This window comes from Ictalurus furcatus, chromosome 17 (assembly GCF_023375685.1).
Source record: "Ictalurus furcatus strain D&B chromosome 17, Billie_1.0, whole genome shotgun sequence".
Taxonomy (NCBI): domain Eukaryota; kingdom Metazoa; phylum Chordata; class Actinopteri; order Siluriformes; family Ictaluridae; genus Ictalurus; species Ictalurus furcatus.
In genome coordinates this window covers 12,513,244-12,532,958 of record NC_071271.1, presented here as the reverse complement: position 1 = coordinate 12,532,958, position 19,715 = coordinate 12,513,244, and the positions used below count along the sequence as shown (strand labels likewise).

At 39.5% G+C, this 19,715-nt stretch overlaps 1 protein-coding gene across 1 annotated transcript in view; it reads left to right on the top strand.

Annotated features, from left to right (window-relative positions):
- Nucleotides 1-19,715, top strand: part of dph1 (diphthamide biosynthesis 1) — a 110,490-nt gene that overhangs the window by 33,074 nt on the left and 57,701 nt on the right. The window contains exon 3 of the mRNA XM_053646422.1: nucleotides 7,177-7,240. Within this exon, the coding sequence (XP_053502397.1) occupies nucleotides 7,177-7,240 (64 nt within the window). The remainder of the gene's footprint in view (nucleotides 1-7,176; nucleotides 7,241-19,715) is intronic.

The following is a 19,715-nucleotide window of genomic DNA, read 5'->3' as shown; positions in this document are numbered from 1 at the left end:
AAAATGCAAGAAAACAAACAAAAAGAGTCATTTGAAAATTCAATTCACATCGTACTATATTGAAAACACATTATTTGATGTTTTACTTTGTGAATTTAATTTATTTTTGAAAATATACACTCATTTCAAATCTGATGACTGCAACACTCTCCAAAAAAGTTGGGACAGTTGATTGTTTACTAATGTGTAACATCACCTTTTCTATTAATAACACTTATTAAGAGTTTGGGCACTGAACACACCAGTTGCTTAGGTTTAGCAAGCAGAATTTTCCCCATTCATCCATTATGCATTTCTTCAGCTGCGCAACTGTACAGGGCCTTTGTTGCCTTATTTTGCGCTTCATAATGCGCCACACGTTCTCAATCGGAGACAGGTCAGGACTGAAGGGAGGCCCTGCTAGCACCCGCACTTTCTGCTTACGCAACCATACGCTTGTAATCCGAGCAGAATTTGGTTTGGCGTTGTCTTGCTCTGGATGGCAGCATATGTTGCACCAAAATGTGTACATATCTTTCTGCATTAATGCTGCCCTCACAGATGTGTAAGTTACCCATGCCATGGGCACTGACACAGCCCCATACCATGACAGACGCTGGCCTTTGGCCCTGATGCTGATAACAGCTTGGATGGTCCTAACATACTGTGTTTCTCTTCCCATGCTGGCTCATTTATTTTCGCTAGTTCCTTCCAGCTCATGGTGTGGACAGGTAATTCTGGACAAGTCTCTACACAAGCACACTAGGAATATCCCTCTGTCTAGGTACAATAGGTTAGTGGCATTTGCCACCCACTGTAATTTTTGCTTTAGTTAGCCTTGTTTAGGCAGGATTAGGAGTTATCTTTTTTCTTTTGCTTGGCACCATCTTTGGGTCCGCCTGTGTTGTTTGAATGGGTAATGTACATATTTGTGTTGACGCTAGCTCTAGTCTTTGTATAGTTATAACAAACCTTTACATGTACATAGTTTTGTTTTCCTTCCCTTCTATTTTTGTATATATTGTCAAATATTTGGGACAGTGCTTATTAAAAAATGCATGCCACTAATCTTGCCTTGCCCATGTCCATCTTTTCCCATCCATTGTCACCAGCTCTTCCAGTTGTTACTGCCTCAGTAACCCTAGACATAAATAGGGGCACATAACAATGACCATGTGATCCAAGTACAGATGTGTTCATCCCTGTTTATAGATAGTGCAGTACATTAGTGTATAATGAGTAATATGCTTCAGTTTGTATACAGTAGCTCATCTCAGACCAAATGTAGATTTTTATTGGAACGTGGAAATCACACTTGATTGATTGACCTTTCAGACAGCCTGCTATGGTTTTCTATTAATTTTATTACATTTATTACATCATTATGAGAAATTCATCTTAATTGTTTTTTTTTGTTGTTGTTTTTTTTTTTTTTTTAAACCTTGAGGTTCCTCTGAAGCCTATTTCAAGGAACACTGTGAAGTATTTATTTTTTTCCCCCTCTGTAATTTAGTCACCTTCCCTCCTACCAGCCAGCTCTCCCATCATACGACAAGCTACCAACCGGGATAGCTCCGAGACGCGTGGAGCTGTCCAACTGCATCTTTTAAAACTGCTGCACATACAGTGTCACAGGGCAGCATAACACAATCCAAGGATAGCACTATCTGCCCTCTTCCTCATATGTGAGCTTGCAGACCAGACCCTCCAGGATGTCACGATTTTGCGATCACATAAATGAATACAAAATCAAGCAAACCCTGCAATATTTGGAGGAGCTTGCAATTTGTACAGCAGATTTGGGGCAAAATTTGTCATTTGACGTCATCACAACATGCATTCAGCCAAAGCTCTTTTTGATTCAAGTGCGTTGAACATGAGTACAGCTAAAAAGTCTCGTTTACCAGCAAACATCACTGTGAAAAACTGTGCAAAACAACTGTGTGCAATTGCAATTTCGCCCAATCAAGTAGAATTCAAAAAGCACAAAAAACTTTGCAAGTTGCCTTGCAAAATTTGGAAGGAAAAAAATAACACAGCAAAATCAAGCATTTTTGGCCGCAACAATCACACACACGAGAAACAAAAAACTCTGCAAAATACTGTACGGACTGACAGACACATGATTGGCTAGTGTGACTGTGATTGACAGGGGAGAGAGTATGAAATCCCTCCCACTCAATATTTTTCTCCCTTGACTCTCGGCCATGAATGTGTGTGGCAGCGCCACCCGGGAGCCCTTGAATTGTTTTTAGAGATTGTGTTGTTTTTCACTCTTTTCATTTATTTATGCTTTTCTGCTAAACTGTTGTCATTAAATTACATGGATTTTGTCTTGACACAGCCAGGAGCCAGTATTCTAATTAAAGCATCATTTATCGATTAGCTTTGCTTGCTGTCACACTAATGGACTCACTCTTGCCAGTTCTCATCTCTTTCATACTGTTCATAGAAGCGTGTTTGTCTAATCCATGTTTGTTTCACACTGATTTGCTTTTTCACTCCACTGACCGTCTTCAGCTTTCTATATCAGATGTTCTCAGCATTTCATTTTGTCTATAAAGGATTAAAAAAAAAGGCCAGGGTTTGTGAAACTTTTTGTCTGGGTTCTTAAGTGTAATATCATTGCTCGCCAGAAAAGAGCAATTCAGCTATCCCCCCCCCCATTGAGAACCTGTTGTTTATTAAACCAGGCTATATTTTTAGAGCAACAGTCCAGACGATTAGCATCCTAATTTCCTAGAATATGGTACGTATAACCTCAAGGGTGCATCAGTAATCTGTGTCAGTGCTGCAGTGTGATGCTGCTCTGCTTACTAGAGCCACTCGATAGATCATTTCTCGTTTGTTATTGCCATGTTGTTCTCTGCATTATGGTGAAGCAAGAGAGAATGGTATACAGTACATGCAAATTAGAGTTCTAGCAAATCAGAGAAGTTTGTGCTGTGCTCTGTGGGCATGCTTGCCAGTCTCAGCGGTTCCTGACGAGAGTTCTGTGAGCATTCTGACAGGTATTCACGTCAGCCAACCAAACGTACAGGATGTGTTGTGATAATCATACAGCCCTGTCTTTAGTTATGTCACACTTAATTATGAAATGTTCAGCAATATTTTGTTGATCACAGTATGTAGAACTCCGATCACACTAAAGGCCCTTTCACACTGAGCATGGCGCGAATCGCCGATGAACGGTGCTTTCACACCGAACGTGTAACGATCAATCGCCTCCGGCTAATTCACGCCAGCTCACTAGGTGGCGCAACCCACTATTCAGCTGACAGGCCTATCATCTTTGACCACTGAGAAAAGAATTACTTACATTTTGGCACAATGCACCACAACACAAACTGTTAAGAAACACAGAAGCTAACTTTTCTTATTTTATGAGTATTCTACCCAGAAAGGGAGGCAGAAAGTTTTTTTTTTTTCATGTTTTTTGAACAGCACCATCAAACTATTTTAGCATAAAAGAAAGAATGTGAAATATAATGCAACAACACAGTTGAGGGACAAAACCTGTTTATTTGTGCAAGATAAATAAAAATAATTTTCCAAAAATTTAAGTTTTTAAAAGAGTATCAAATATAAGATATGTATATACAGATGAAAGAAGAATAATAATTATAAGAATAAAGGGTATTATAATTCAACACTATTTAAAAAAAAAACAAAAACTTTTTTATCAATGTTTTTGTAGTCGCTGTGACTTTTATCCCAGAGTTCTCTGTTCTCAGACACTAATGATAACAAGAACTCAACATCCATTCTCTTCTGGAATTCTTTCCTTCTGTATTTACACTGGTTTTCAAAACAGCTTTCTGTGCTATAGCGTGACCAATCTCGACCAATCAGCAGTGGCTCCAGGCAGGTGATCTAAAGCTCAAATCTAATTGTATAGCCCGTTTCATCACGGACCGACGGGGGAAAAATCGACACACTGGTCGAAAAAAACATCTCGCTTTGGTCCACCGTGACTGATCGCGCCCGGTGTGAAAAGCTCCATAGAGCTCTATTGTTTCAGTTCAAGAGCGTCATCGTGTCATACATTCGTGTTGCTTAATCGCGGTCAGTGTGATAGGCCCTGAACAGCCTTCTATTATATATTACTCTAATCATATCTAGACTATAATCATTCCATCATTCCAAATGTAAATCTCAATGGAGTGCAAGTACAAGCCACCCACCTAAATTCTGCCTGCTTACGTTTCTTTCTTGCATTCATTCTATTAATATACCCAGAACGCAGCAGTCTGCAGCACAATCCCCATTTTTAGTGGCTAATTTTACAGTAAATTCCAAAGTAAGATGTGTCTCACTTTGGAATTTCCGTTCTACTCAGGGACTGCTGAGTAGAATGATAAAAAGGCACCAATTTCAAAGATAAAAAATCCATATAAGATTATTTGCTTAATAAGTGTCTCAAGCCAGATGAATGTGGACTTTTGTGGAACAATACCCCAAGTGTTTGAACAAAAAATACAGAATACTGTGAAGCTGAAATACAAAGAATGGTATGAGCTGATTTGTTTCTAGCCCAGACTGTAGATACATGCAGCCTATCAGTCACAGTCGTGTCACATGATTAACCCGAGTGAAACTTGTGCTGATATTTGCTGACACATTCATAGCACATCATCAGCATTGCTTGAACATGAAACACAGTCGCAGGTGTAATGAACATGAACGAGGTGCATTATTTACTTTGTCATCCAAAATGCCTTTGGAGGAGACACTGAAAGTAGACAGAGTGAGTGCACATTGTCCACTCAAAGTACAAATTACACAAAAGGACAGATGGCAGAACTATCAGTTTTTTGGCTTCAGTGAAAGGGTTATAATTGTTCTGTTTAACATGTTTGGTGTTGAGTGTAAACAAAGTGGACCATTACGTACTTGAAACATTAAAACAAAAAATCACAAATCACAAATGCAGCTGCCTATCTGTCGTTAAATGTGTGTAATAGTTGCCCCCCCACCCACATTATTCTTATTATATCATCAATGAGACCTTATGATATGACACATGTTATCAACCTATTGATTTTAGCCCTTCCATCTAATATAATGACCAGCCATCACTGGTTCTACTGATAAAATAGAGCATGTAGTAGGAATCCACTGATCTCTCTTTTTCCATTTTTGATACAGGGCTATGAATATTAGTCAATAAAAATTTGATACTGACATCCAAGGAATTCTGCCAGTCTACCAACACAAAGCTAGCGCAAACAGCACAATAGCAAATGGACATCCATTAATTAATGCGTTATATCAATATGTAGATTAACCACAGTCTCGTTTTCCATTCACCACCATACAGTATTGCAGGCAATGAAACAGTGACATCTGTTATTAAATCTGTTATTAAAGGGTGCTGAAACATTTGAAATGGATTTTTATGTATAATCATAGAGTAGCCTTACTTCATTTCTGTAACCGAGATTCCAGTAACATTTAGTTTAAATGGCTCAGATGTTTGTCCTTTGTACCCCACTTTCTCAAAACATTACAAAAAACTTTCCAGCATTCTGTAACACCAAACTTCAATATAACTACACTGTGGTACATTGTGGAGAAGTTCAAAATGAATGGGTGTTTCATATGAGTACTAATTATCCATAGTATTTAAGATACTTACTGATATTATTATTATTATCATTTTTCTTAGCCATATTGTTATATATGTTGTATACTATATGGGGGGGTTTCACATTGGCTCTAGCTTTGCTTTTGCTTTGTGTTTTAAGACGAACGTTTAGGTATTATTATGTGTTAAAGCGCGGAATCTGTGTTGTCTCAGTGAACATTCACGACATAAAACACAACAAATTGTCATAGTATGTCACCTCACCACATGACGCAGTTAATGTTTGTATTTTTATCTTACAAACATAAGATGACAACACTGTCATAGTAAAAACTACAGTGTATGACAGTATAAATCACATCATGGTATGGTATATAATATACTGTATGCTGTTTAGCAGTATAATCACACCAAATAGTAACATAATGTAGCTATACACACTGCAATGTGTGCTCCTTACCTACTTGGTAATCTGTACCCCTGCTTATTCATGCAACTAACCAATCAGCCAATCTTGTGGCAGCAGTACAACATAAAATCATCCAAATACAGGTGAAGACTTTTAAGTAATGTTCATATCAAACATCAGAATAGGGAAGAAATTTGATCTTCTTGATGTGGACTGTGGCATGCTTGTTGGTGCCAGATGGGCTGGTCTGAATGTTTCAGAAACTGCTGATCTCCTGGGATTTTCACTCACAACAGTCTCTAGAGTTTAACAGAATGATGTGAAAAACAAACAAAAAAACCCTCCAGTGTATAGCAGTTCTATGGATGGAAATACATTGTGATGAAATCAATCAAGGAAGGATGTCCATATCGGTTCAAACTGAGGAGAAATTTCCAGTAACCCAAGCAGTCACTCTTTACAACCATGTTGAGCAGAAAAGCAAACTGGACAGGTTTTTTCAAACGATTAGGAAAACATGGCCCGTTTTTTTTCCCAATTCTGATGTTTGATGAGAACATTAACTAAAGCTTTTGACATGTATCTGCATGATTTGATGCATTGTGCTGCTGCAACATGATTGGATGATTGCATGAATGATGTGGTGTACAGGTGTTCCTGTAAAGTGGCCGGTGAGTGTATATATCCTGGATTTTAGCAATTCTAATTAATCAAGCAGTGTGCTCCTTGTAAATAAGGAATAGACTGTGAGAAATGTTTGTTTTATTGGAAACAATTCAGATCTAATTGTGAAAGATTGTTCCTGATCTTCAGGTTCATCACCGTGAGCCGCTTATAGCAACAACATGTTATTGTTTTACATTTGATTGTATCTCTGGAGTAACCTGATTTTCTCTACAAGTGCACTGGCCTTTAATAAAGCACTAATTTTGCAGTCCCATTAGGATCTGAGAGTAGCCAGTTATTTAAGTCTTTAAATAAAAAGACTGAGGCCTTCGCTGCAATATTTGTTTTAATATTTTTCCTTATTTAACTCTCATTTTGTATCTTATATATTTTCACAGATAGTGGTACTAATAGTGACTAAACTCTTTATAGTCACAGTGTGCTATATTGCAGTACATCTGAAACCCTAGGCCCTTCTGGTGTCACTCACATTTCCGTATTGCATTAACCAAGACTCTGCTTCTCTGCTTCACAGTGGCTTTGCAGCTTCCAGAGGGGCTACAGATGTTTGCCTGTGTAATTGCTGACATTATTGAGAGGTAGGTATACACACACTCTAACTTTAACACAGTCGCTCACCTCCCTGAGGTGAGTCGATCTGATATCGATCAGCTAGTCTTATTTTTAGTGAGTATGTACTGTGCAAAGAACAGTGCAAAGGTGGAAAGTTGATATGGATGGACAGTGTCAAGTCTAGGCAGTGTAAAAAGATTATTAAAAAGTGGGAGCTCACCATAATTCCTCACTGCAGCTAGAAATTAGACGCGTTTGCCAACACTAGCTTGCTTGCTACACTAGCTTGCTAGACTGCTTTACTTTGAATTGCACAACGAGAGCAACACTATTTTTCTTTTTAACTGCATCGCATTGCAGCTTACATAGAACATATTGCTTATGCATTCTGCCTTAAACAGGCAAACACATGTTTACAGCCAGCCAAACAGAAACTCGTCGTGTGCCAGAGAGAGGCATCGCTATAGCACCTTTTCAGCTCTTTTAAAGGGCCCACAAGCATTTACACAAACATGTTTACATGCCCAGTACGGTTTCAGTATATAACATATCTCAAATAGAGTTTGAGCATGTGCGTTGTGTATACGAGGTTGATTTATGTTGTATTTTTTTTTAATTATTATTCCTCTCTTCCTCTTTCCTATTAGGATATCCTCATATTCATGAGCATAGACATATCCTAGCCATCTATCTTGATACCACCACCACCTCCATGGCATGGAGCATGCCGTTAAAGGGCAGGGTGGGAGGCAGGACACTTTACAGCTGAAAACACTGCACACTGGGCATCACCATACACAAGATCAGCCAGTCCTGTTGTAGTAGAAGTACATGCTTCAGTTCCACTTCCCACCCCCCAACCTTTTTTGGGACTTTGGAGCAGGCCATTTGGTACATATCCACCTTTCTCTCACATCTCATGATGAATTCAGAAAAGAGCTTCCTAACACTGTAGCATGCCATACAATTCATCAGTGCAAGGCTATCACCCTGTGTGGCAGACATTATGGGGCTTACCATTCAGATTGAGTAGGCTGCCATATGCAGTGCAATCTTCTGTTGAGCATACTAGGACTGATGACAGCAGACACAGCAGTAATTTCCTTAGTTTTTCATAAGTGGGTTACCCAGGCTCTAGCTTTCTGGAGATGCGCCATTTATGATTAGCTTCCCTAAGGGCAAATCATGTGCCTTGGTTTTATAATGATCCAGTGGATGGACGCAGGGGCATGGCATCTCAATTTGTTGATGGACCTTTTCGCCAATGCCAAGTCAACACGTTACTAATTGTGGCTCTCCCAGCCAGAGCCAGATAGAATGCACTGGCCCATAACTGACTTTTCCACCTACTACATGCTTGTTCTGATCTGCTGTCTCAAATGGACAGAGAGAATTGACATCCTCAGCCAGGTCAAATGTGCCTATTTGAGAGGCTCGACCTCTCTTGAATCTCCAACTGCAGACTGCAGCATACCCTTAGGTGGAAGCTGTTCTGTGAATATTGTGTACGCCATGGGCTGGATTCAGTACATTGACACATCCCCCCCCCCCCCCCCAAAAAAGGAAAACTTTTCTCTAGGGACTGCTAGACAATGCTATAGTTCCCCATCTGTGCTAAAGGTCTACTTGGCTGCCATCTCTGTGTACCACAGCACCATGGAGGGCATCTCTCTGGGATCTCATAAACTTATGATCTTTCTGAAAGTGTTGAGGCACCAATACCCACCATGAATCCGTAGAGGCCTTGGTATACTTTCAGCTAAACAAAGTTTATGAGAAGTGTTGTGAGAAGTTTCACACATTCTGCAGTTTCGTTTTGGCTGTTGTGAATGAAAGCCTCAATCACTGTCTTTGTCTTGTATTGTATTTGTCCACGTGCATGACACAGAAAGCGAATCCTCTGCACGTCATCTGCAGTTGTTCATTTTCTCTGCCACATGAACATTTTCTCAGCAAGAAATATACAGAGGCCTTAACAGCATGGCGTAGGATATCCTCTTAATGCTGAATATGCTCAAGGCACTTATTAGCCTATGCAAGTTGCTGACCTGAAATGGATGTCTATGAAATCTGCCTTTTTTGCTAGTGATCAGTTTGGCAAAAAGAGTAGTAGAACTACATACCCTGGCAATAAGATTGTCTTGGATTCGTTGGTGGCCAGATGACTTATGGGAAGACTTTGTTGTCAGATCACACAAATTTTTAAGTCAATCAATGAATCTTGCAGCCCTCTAAAAAGGCAAACCAGCACATGCTGTCCCTGCTATGTGCCCTGTGGTATTATATAGACCAGATGACAGTTGTCCAATCCTCAGATCAACAGTTTATCAGGCACATAGGAATGTCTCGGGTGGTTCTTGTCTAAGCAGAGGCTGACCCACTTGGTGGAAAACATCACGACAATTAACTGTCTGGATACCCAACTCCTATAATGTCCTGCCATGCTCTGAAATGGGCATCACTTAGAGGCATAGATAGCACTGCTACCATCGTGATACGAGTGATGTCATTGCAGTGGTCATCTCTGATCACCTTTCAGGTTAGTCCTAAGGAGTGCCCTGTTCTTCATGACTTTGTAAACATACATTATCCATATGATTCTCGTACAGGGTCAAAGAACCACAGTTACGTATGTAAGTACCATTTTTAATTTTTCAACCCTATTAACCACTCATATTTCTTGTGCCAACTGAGTGAGAACTCTGGGAGAAGCTACCAGTGAAAGATGGCTATAGAAAAGTGGTGTCTATTGCAAATACTGCATCATACATCATGTTGAAAGGGTTTTGTATGCATATGCACATGCACAAGAAGGTATCCAGGCTATTCTCACAGTTCCTTGCAGTAGAGTATAGTTGCGAACATAACTATATGTATCCTGCAAGAAGATAATAATCTAGAACGTTATGGCAAAATGAACCAAAAGTAAGAAGCCAAAGTTTGGTCGTGATCCTCTCGGGCTTAAGAAGGTTTTGAAGAAGGCAGTGTATAACACAAGTTTTTTTTAATTTTTTTTTTTAATTTTTAAAAATATATATAACTGATACCATTTTAATTAATTCACTGTAAATATATTGTCTTAACGTTTTTCTATGTGTATGCAATTTAATGACCTGCAAACTATCATGTCACGATGCTGTGACCTCTCCAATTTTCAAAGACTTGTGGAGGCTGGTGAAAATACTGTTTACGTTGTAGTGTGGAAAACATCGCATTTTGGAGATGCTGATGTATGATTCTCATGTGATATCCACAGCTCCAAGATGACGGAACTTGTTGCAATCCTGTTTTCTGTATTTTAATTTCATGTTTGACTGCTTTGTAAAATATTCTAGGGATGCTGGGGTGTGCAAGAAAGCATATTTTATGTTAATATTGTCATAACAAACATACCAGCAATGTTGTAAAGGTCATGTGTCAGACACCCAGTATGCTTACCCAGCATGCTGTTTTCTGCCATTTCTATGACCATCAGGTCAAAATGGCATTTTTCAAATTGACCTAAGTCAGTATGAACCAGGTCTAACGATTCTAAAGTGTATTCATTGTATGTGCATTGACATTGGATTTATACATCAAGGCCTAAAATAACAAGCAGTAATATGCCTAAATTATCATGTTCAATAATAGTGATTTCAATATTAAGCAAGATAATCATGATGATTTTAGCTGCTATTGTATATGTCTAGCAGATCCTTTCTGTATGTGTGCTTAAAGCTTGCAGAATGTTGCAGTGTGGAGAAAAAATGCTCTCTGACTGCATGCTGGGTTGAAATCATAATTGTGGCAAATGGCCTATGAACTACTCAAATGTCTGAGCCGTTTAAGCTTTTAAGCCTGTGCATATGGTTATTGCTTGGTGAGAGAGTCTCAGTACCTCATGGCCATATGTCGGTCTACATGGACTTCACACATCACCTGTGAACAAGTGCCCAGCCATTTCTGATTCACACCTTCAGTCTTCTGTTGCATTTGTCTTGTGCTTAATTCCCTTCCTCTCTGTTTCTCTGTCTGCCCATCAGTTAGTGCCAGTCCTCCCTCATTTCCTTAAAGCATTTCATCGTTTAGCACATAGTTATCTCCCTTGCCTTCTCTTTCTGTGTGTGTGTGTGTGTGTGTGTGTGTGTGTGTTTCTCAAGTGACGTGGGTTGTGATAGACCCTTTCTTAGTCAGGCTGCTGGAATGGAATCAGCTTGAGTACTGTCCTCCTCTCTATTGTATTTGTTTTTTAATGCAGACCATGTGCAGAGTCTCAGTCCTTACTTACACTCCAGTCTAAAGCTAATGAGAGCAATTACTTTCTGCTAATTGCTTGCCTAAACCCCTGTCCCCTCTTGACACCAGAGTTCTGTAGCTCTCCCTCTGCCCTCCTGCAGAGATTCCTGCACATCTCCACATCCTTATATCATTCACTGCACAACAAAATCAACAGCATGAAATTATTAATTACAATGTTGAATAAACAAACACACACAGTTGCGCAAATGAATACTGTCATTTTCAGAATGCATAATTTTTTGAATATTTATTTATTTTTTTGCTGTAGACCACACCACTGATGAGTGCTTGATTCCGATTGGCCAGTTTGCAAGATTTATGTTATATATCGATTATATCATTCTAATCGATTATTGTTTCTATAGTAAGAGCTAATTCACAGAGACCTACATGGTGATTTAAAAACATAAATTATTGTAAAAACATTTTCAAATGTTGATATGGTGAAGTATATCCAGTGAGGGGATTTTAAAAAAAAAACATTTATAGGATATATTTAGGATATATTATATATAGGTCATATATTTATATGTATTAATAGTTATATACATTATAGTTATATACATTTATAGTGTGTTGTATACACTATGACTTTTGGCTTATTGTATGAAAGAATCAGTTTGTCTTCTTTAAGGTTTAGAAAATGATGAGTTTATAACAACAATACAGGTTGTGCAAAAATGATCTGTCTTTCAGGATATCTGGCTTTATTTTTTCTTATTGGATTGTGTGTGGGGGGGGGGGGGGTTGTGCATATTTTTGCAGATTCTTTTTAATTGAATTCTCTAAGTATTCCCTTTAATTTGCATGACTTAAATATTTATTTATGGCCCTTATTCAGCTTTATTGAGAATAAAAGTTTGCTAATTTAGTAAAGCAATAACCAGAGTGTGTATATGCATACTAATGACAAAGGGGGAAAAAAAGTCACCAGCAGCCCCTGTGAGATTTGTCATAGTTTCTAGTCTCTGGAAGTATGCTGGAGGGATAAACATTATTCTTCCAAAAGATATTCCTGCACTTTGTGTTTAGATAATGGTGCTGTAGATCTTAGTCTAACACATCAATCCTAAATTGCACATAGTTGTTCAATTGTGAAATTGTTTTATTTTTTTCACTATAAAAATATACAGGCACATACGCAGTACACGTACAATTTAATACATTATTGATGGGGAGTTTCAGATTTATTTTAAGTTTGAGCACTACCGGGCTCTACCAGAGGTAATAACATCAGATCAGAGAAAATGCACAGATAAAAATTTACCCGTGAAATCGGCCTTACTGAATGGCAGCCACATTTTGCGACAGCACGTCTTGTATTAATTTTGATATAACCGGATGGACAGGTCTGAGATCACAAATAAAATCCTCCCCTGGGTCTCTTGATGCCAGAGTGTGTCTGTCTGAGACTGATAAAAAAGGGTCAGCAGTGCACCATGTTGTGATTCATTCCATTTTTCAATCTCTGTAATGTTCTTGGGGTTTTGTGTGATCTTAACTTTTTTTCTTTAATCCATTAATTTCCTAAATCTGTATTTCTGTATTGCGGTTAATGAGCAAGTTTTGGAGGATATACAGAATTTTCTTACTAAAAGAAGAAGTTTTCAGCCATCTATATACTTCCTGATTGTGTCGCCTTGGCACGTGTCTTTTGAATTGGCAGATGATAATAGTGTTTGTTTAAACTGGCAGTAATTATAAAATTGAGGAAGTAGTAACTATTGACCGTTTATCTGCTGGTGAAAATCTAGCCCTGAGCTCTTTTTGTTGATGTGCCTTCGCATGAATGTATTCATCAATCTAATTAAAATAGCTTTGATTAAAGCAATGCTTGCCTTAAGGCCTGAGTGTTAAGATCATGATAGATCTAAATACTGTGCTTATTTTGTGCTGGGGATGATACTTTATTGGAAATACTTGAGTGTTCTTTTATGATGTTGGTATTCCAAAGCTCTGTGTTTACCTTCCTACTCCTTATATAAGTGCACCACATACTGTTGGCAGTGAAATAATGCTTTCTTCACCCTATGTAGTACACTATATGTGAACTGTATGTTCATACTGCAAGCCGGAAGTGTAGGTTACTTCTATGAAGACTGTCATTTGACATAAATCAGACATGAGCCTGTACATATGTATCTCTGAATCATAACCTTGTCCAGAAATTATGTTCTATTAAATATTTTACTCCAATTTAAATGTACTGCTGCTTAAAAAATTAATAGAGTGGTTAAGGAGGTAGAACAGAAAACTCAAAGGTGTAACGTTGGGCAACTAAAGTCAGATTCAAAGGTTGACACCTACAGCATTTATTTATCATTTTTATCTTATTTTACTTCTGTCATTTTTACACAGCTGAAACATGTAGGAAACTAAATGGCAAATTGTTGAAATACAGAATGTTTTTATTTTAATAATGGCTTATACAGTGCATCCGGAAAGTATTCCCAGCGCTTCATTTTTTCCACATTTTGTTATGTTAGTCTTATTCCAATATGGATTAAATTAATTATTTTCCTCAAAATTCTACAAACAATACCCCATAAGGACAACATGAAAGAAGTTTGTTTGAAATCTTTGCAAATTTATTAAAAATAAAAAACAAAAAAAGCACATGTACATAAGTATTCACAGCCTTTGCCATGACACTCAAAATTGAGCTCAGGTGCATCCTGTTTCCACTGATCATCCTTGAGATGTTTCTACAACTTGACTGGAGTCCACCTGTGGTAAATTCAGTTGATTGGACATGATTTGGAAAGTCCCACAGTTAACAATGCATGTCAGAGCACAAACCAAGCCATGAAGTCCAAGGAATTGTCTGGAGACCTCTGAGACAGGATTGTATCGAGGCACAGATCTGGGGAAGGGTACAGAAACATTTCTGCAGCATTGAAGGTCCCAATGAGCACAGTGGCCTCCATCGTCCGTAAATGGAAGAGGTTTGGAACCACCAGCACTCTTCCTAGAGCTGGACGCCCGGCCAAACTGAGCGATTGGGAGAGAAGGGCCTTAATCGGGGAGGTGACCAAAAACCCGATGGTCACTCTGACAGAGCTCCAGCGTGTCTCTGTGGAGAGTGGAGAACCTTCCAGAAGAACAACCATCTCTGCAGAACTCCATGAATCAGGCCTGAATGGTAAAGTGGCCAGATGGAAGTCACTCCTCAGTAAAAGGCACGTGACAGCCCGCCTGGAGTTTGCCAAAAGGCATCTGAAGGACTCTCAGACCAAAGATTGAATAAAGATTGAACTCTTTGGCCTGAATGGCAAGCGTCATGTCTGGAGGAAACCAGGCACCACTCATCACCTGGCCAATACCATCCCTGCAGTGAAGCATGGTGGTGGCAGCAGCATCATGCTCTGGGGATGTTTTTCAGTGGAAGGAGCTGGGAGACTAATCAGGATCGAGGGAAAGATGAATGCAGCAATGTACACAGACATCCTTGATGAAAACCTGCTCCAGAGCGCTCTGGATCTCAGACTGGGGCGAAGGCTCATCTTCCAAAAGGACAATGACCCTAAGTACACAGCCAAGATAACAAAGGAGTGGCTACAGGACAACTCTGTGAATGTCCTTGAGTGGCCCAGCCAGAGCCCAGACTTGAACCCGATTGAACATCTCTGGAGAGATCTGAAAATGGCTGTGCACCGACGCTCCCCATCCAACCTGATACAGCTTGAGAGGTCCTGCAAAGAAGAATGGGAGAAACTGCCCAAAAATAGGTGTGCCAAGCTTGTAGCATCATACTCAAAAAGACTTGAGGCTGTAATTGGTGCCAAAGGTGCTTCAACAAAGTATTGATCAAAGGCTGTGAATACTTATGTACATGTGCTTTTTTTGTTTTTTATTTTTAATAAATTTGCAAAGATTTCAAACAAACTTCTTTCATGTTGTCATTATGGGGTCTTGTTTGTAGAATTTTGAGGAAAATAATGAGTTTAATCCATTTTGGAATAAGGCTGTAACATAACAAAATGTGGGAAAAGTGAAGCGCTGTGAATACTTTCCGGATGCACTGTATATCATCCCGTCAGAAGCGGAGTCTAGGCTTATTAACTGGTTGGATTTTCTATACTTTCAGTGTGATGATTAAAACATAGATGACTCTTAGCGTTATGTCATATGCACGATTGAATTCAGTTCATTTACACCATCACTAGTATATACTATTAATACATTGCTGCCATGTACTGGATATATGATGCACTGCCGTAATGCTCATACTGGACCAGTTTGTTAATTATGAAACATGAGTAAAATACGAGTGAAAGAGTATTCAGGTACTCATTCGGAAACACCAACGCCTGTCAGGGCCACCGTGAGTACTTTGGCATGCGTGCTATTCCTGTAGGCTTAACTTGAAATTTCAGCTCATTAAGCACATCAGCATAAGGGAGATCACCCATCACCACTTCATTGTCCTTACTCATACTGCACAGATAAGCTGTAGGTATCAGCGGTCTGTGCGTGTGTGAATGCGTGCATGCCTTTGTTGGTGGGTCTGTCTGTCTGTCTCAGTTCTTATATAAGGAGCTCACACTGGGCAGAAGGAGCACCAGCATCATGCCCACATATACTAGCAAGAGCTGCCAAATCCACGCCTTTCCCTCTCTTTCTCTCTCGCACTCTCTTTCTCTCACAGAGCCTGACTAAGAGTCGTGCATACTATTCAGTGTGATAAGTGACCTACCTACACAGCCATGTGTTGCTCTGTGTCATCGATGCGAGATCTAAGAGTTCAAGAATGAGAATAAGACGGTCGGTTAATGGTGCCAGGTCTTGTATTCACTTTATGGAGGAACTATTAACTTACAAACAGTTAGTGTCCAGATTGAGCTTGTAATGTGACAAGGCTCATAAAAGGCTTGTGTAAAGCTGGTGATGTGCATTGTAACAATTCCCAGGGCTTGCTATTATACCAGCAGTGCCTGACAGTGCTGTTTTATTTTTATGCTAATGATGCAAATTCAGGTTGCAATCATAAACCATATTTATAAAAACAGAAGAGATATTTCAATTTGGAGTGGGTCATTATTTTCTCGTTGTTATTATTACGGTTTTATTTCAATTTAGTAAGTAAGTAAGTAGAGTTTGCTTGTCCCCCCCATTTCTAATGAGGTCTGACTTCAAGAGCACGTGATGATATCTCATGCATCAATGATACCAAATAGATACAAGGGAAGTTAACAACTTAATGAGGTAAACAGAAGTAATATAAGAAATAAAAAGGTGCATTGTTAAAAAAAAAACAAAAAAACATCGAAGACAAAATAAAGCTATTACTGTAATATTATTTCCCAACAAAAAGGTTTCCCATCATCTACATGAACACCAAGCATGAGTGGATGAGAAGTGTGACTCCTCCCACGGTGCTTTATAGAGGCATGCATGTGGTTGGGTTAGCAGTTGCACTTATGTGCATTAGATGAGATCTGAGAGCGCTGGTCCTTCTGGGCTTCTGGGCCAATTTGATGTGCAGGGAGAAGAGAAGTAGCAACACCTGAGACTGTCATCAGGTCACAGCTTGAGTAATGCAGCCGTGATACAGCGTGCAGTCACTACTAAGTCCATTAAATGAAACAGGTAGAGCAGACTCTGACACAGGGTCCCTGAGGCCAATATGGTGTCTGCTGTGAGGATGTACTGTAACGATAGTGATGTGGAATCGGTACTGTGTGTTGGTAGCAAATGGATAAAACAGTCAAAGGGATCAATGAAAGGTGAAAAGAAGATGGAGAAGCTGTTTAAAAAAAAAAGCTGTTGGAGAGTAAGAAATAGCAATCTAGATGTTCCAGTATATTCTGCCAGATGGCACAGAGGGCAAAGTGTCTGTACAAAGGGTGAGAGGACTTGCCCACAATGCTGATGACTTTGCAAATGCAGCATTTATGATAAACGCTTTTGATGGAAGGTGGAAAGGAGAGAACCCCCAATTATGTTGTCAGCTGTTGGCACTTTCTACTGTTAGGTCTTTGGGATACCACAGCAGTTAGTAACTGTAGAGCCAATTCAAATCTTGTTGTGTTTTTTTTTTAATCATAGAGATAGTTATGTTAAAACAATTAAGATAATATGTATCTAGCAGCTTACTAGAGAAAATCTAGACTGATTCTCATTCTAGCTCTAGTATAGATGACACTGGTCCATGTTGTAAATGATCTAAGATTCTTTTAACCACATATGCCCAAATGTAAGTTCCATTGTTTTATTTGGTCACCTGGAAAACTCTAGAAAAATATCTAGAGTACTCAGATATTTTTGCAGAGCTCCTGCACAAAATGCATAACAGCGGGCAGGTCTGGTAATCTAATATATTTGGTTTGAAACAACACTGGATACCGCAGCAAGGACATGTTATGTAGGGACCATAATATTGTTATTGTAATATCGTACAAGGTTTTTGAAGGGGGGGGATCTTGCCAGAAACTGAAGTCATTGCCAAATGTTTCAGCTATGAGTTGTGGTTTTCTCTCCTCTCACACAAAAATATTATTTGAGTCTTACTCGTGTCTTTATTTTCTCACAATATGACTGCATCTTTTGCTAGCTGGAGAGTTACATGAGTGCTTTATGCTGCACTTTATTATGCTCAGTTTTGTTTTCACCTGGTAAACATTTTACCATTTACAGTACCACGATGTTTCTAGTGCAGCAGGTGGTGCTATATATATATATATATATATATATATATATATATATATATATATATATATATATATATATAAGATTTTGGTGGTGTGCTTACCCATAACCCCCACACAGATACGTAGGTGTAGGTGCTTCAGTACATGAGTATAAACCAGCCTTAGTAGAATTGTCAGAAGACACAATGTACAGTATACTTTATACCAGTGGTCACCAACCCTGTTCCTGACCATCTAGACCAGGGGTGTCCAATCTTATCTGGAAAGGGCTGGTGTGAGTGCAGGTTTTCATTCCAACCAAACAGAAGCCACACCTGAGTCTATTGAAAGCCAAGATGAACTGATTAAACGGCTGGAATCAGGTGTGCCTCCTGTTTGGTTGGAATGAAAACCTGCACCCACACCAGCTCTTTGCGGATAAGATTGGACACCCCTGATGTAGACCTTACTGTAAGACTCAAGGCGATGATTAGATGGCCAGGTGGGCAAGATTATGTTTGGACCTAAAGTCTTCAGGAAGGTAGATCTCCAGGAACAGGGTTGGTGACCACCGCTGTATACGGTACACTGCAATGATGAATACAGTAGCAGATTCTCTTAATGGATTGTAAGGAACTTCACCAGTAATGAGCAGTAACTTGTGGTGGCAAGCCATAGCATTCTTTGTTGATGTATACACACAAACCACCTTCTCGAGCTTCCACAGTGAGTGATATCTTGTCAGACTGAATATTAGAAATATTAGGAAAGCTTTCATGTAGCTTGGTTTCCATAAAATAAAATGCTGCAACCTTGAAGTCTGATCTGCAAAGACATTGCATGGTCTATTCCTAAAGAGTGTATTCCTGAATTCTGTAATGCTGACAATGGTTCCAGAGTGGCACAAAGTAAATGCTTGTTTCCTTTTGTGGGGAGATTGCGAATTCGGATCCTGACAACGCCATAGTGTGCGGGTGTCTGTCAACTCTTGTATGCAGAAGAAGGAAGATAGCGCTTTCTTCCAAAGTGTGTTACGCTACCCTGTGATGCAGCATGAACAGGAATGTGAAAATATGTGGTTGGCTGGCTTTATCTGTCTCAGCACGTCTTGGCCTTCTTCCTAGGTTGGTAGCTGTCATATGATAGAGAAGAGCTGGCTGTTGGGTGGGAATTGGCAGGTGACCAAACTGGGGTGAAGAGGGGGCAGGTGGAGGGGACTGTCCAACAGAGTCTGGGGTATTGGTAAACATGGGAACAGTGTCTCTGCTGCACATGCTCAGATAAATTTCTGCAAAAACAAGCAACAAACAACAAAAGCATCCCCGCCCCCAGAGATGCCTCTGCCACCCTGGAACGCTGTTTGTGAGCGATTCAGTTTGATTGAGGAAGCAAAACGTCACAAAATATGTTCACTTTTGCATGGCTGAAGATGCTGACACCGCTACTAATATTCTCAGCCCCACATTTGACTTCGTTTTCACTGACCGGTAAATGCGGTGGCTTCATCAGCACTTCTCCTCCATTAAACCGCAGCCACAGTAATCACGCTCCTTGTGGACTTTTTCAGCGGACTCTACTCTCACACTTGTTTCCG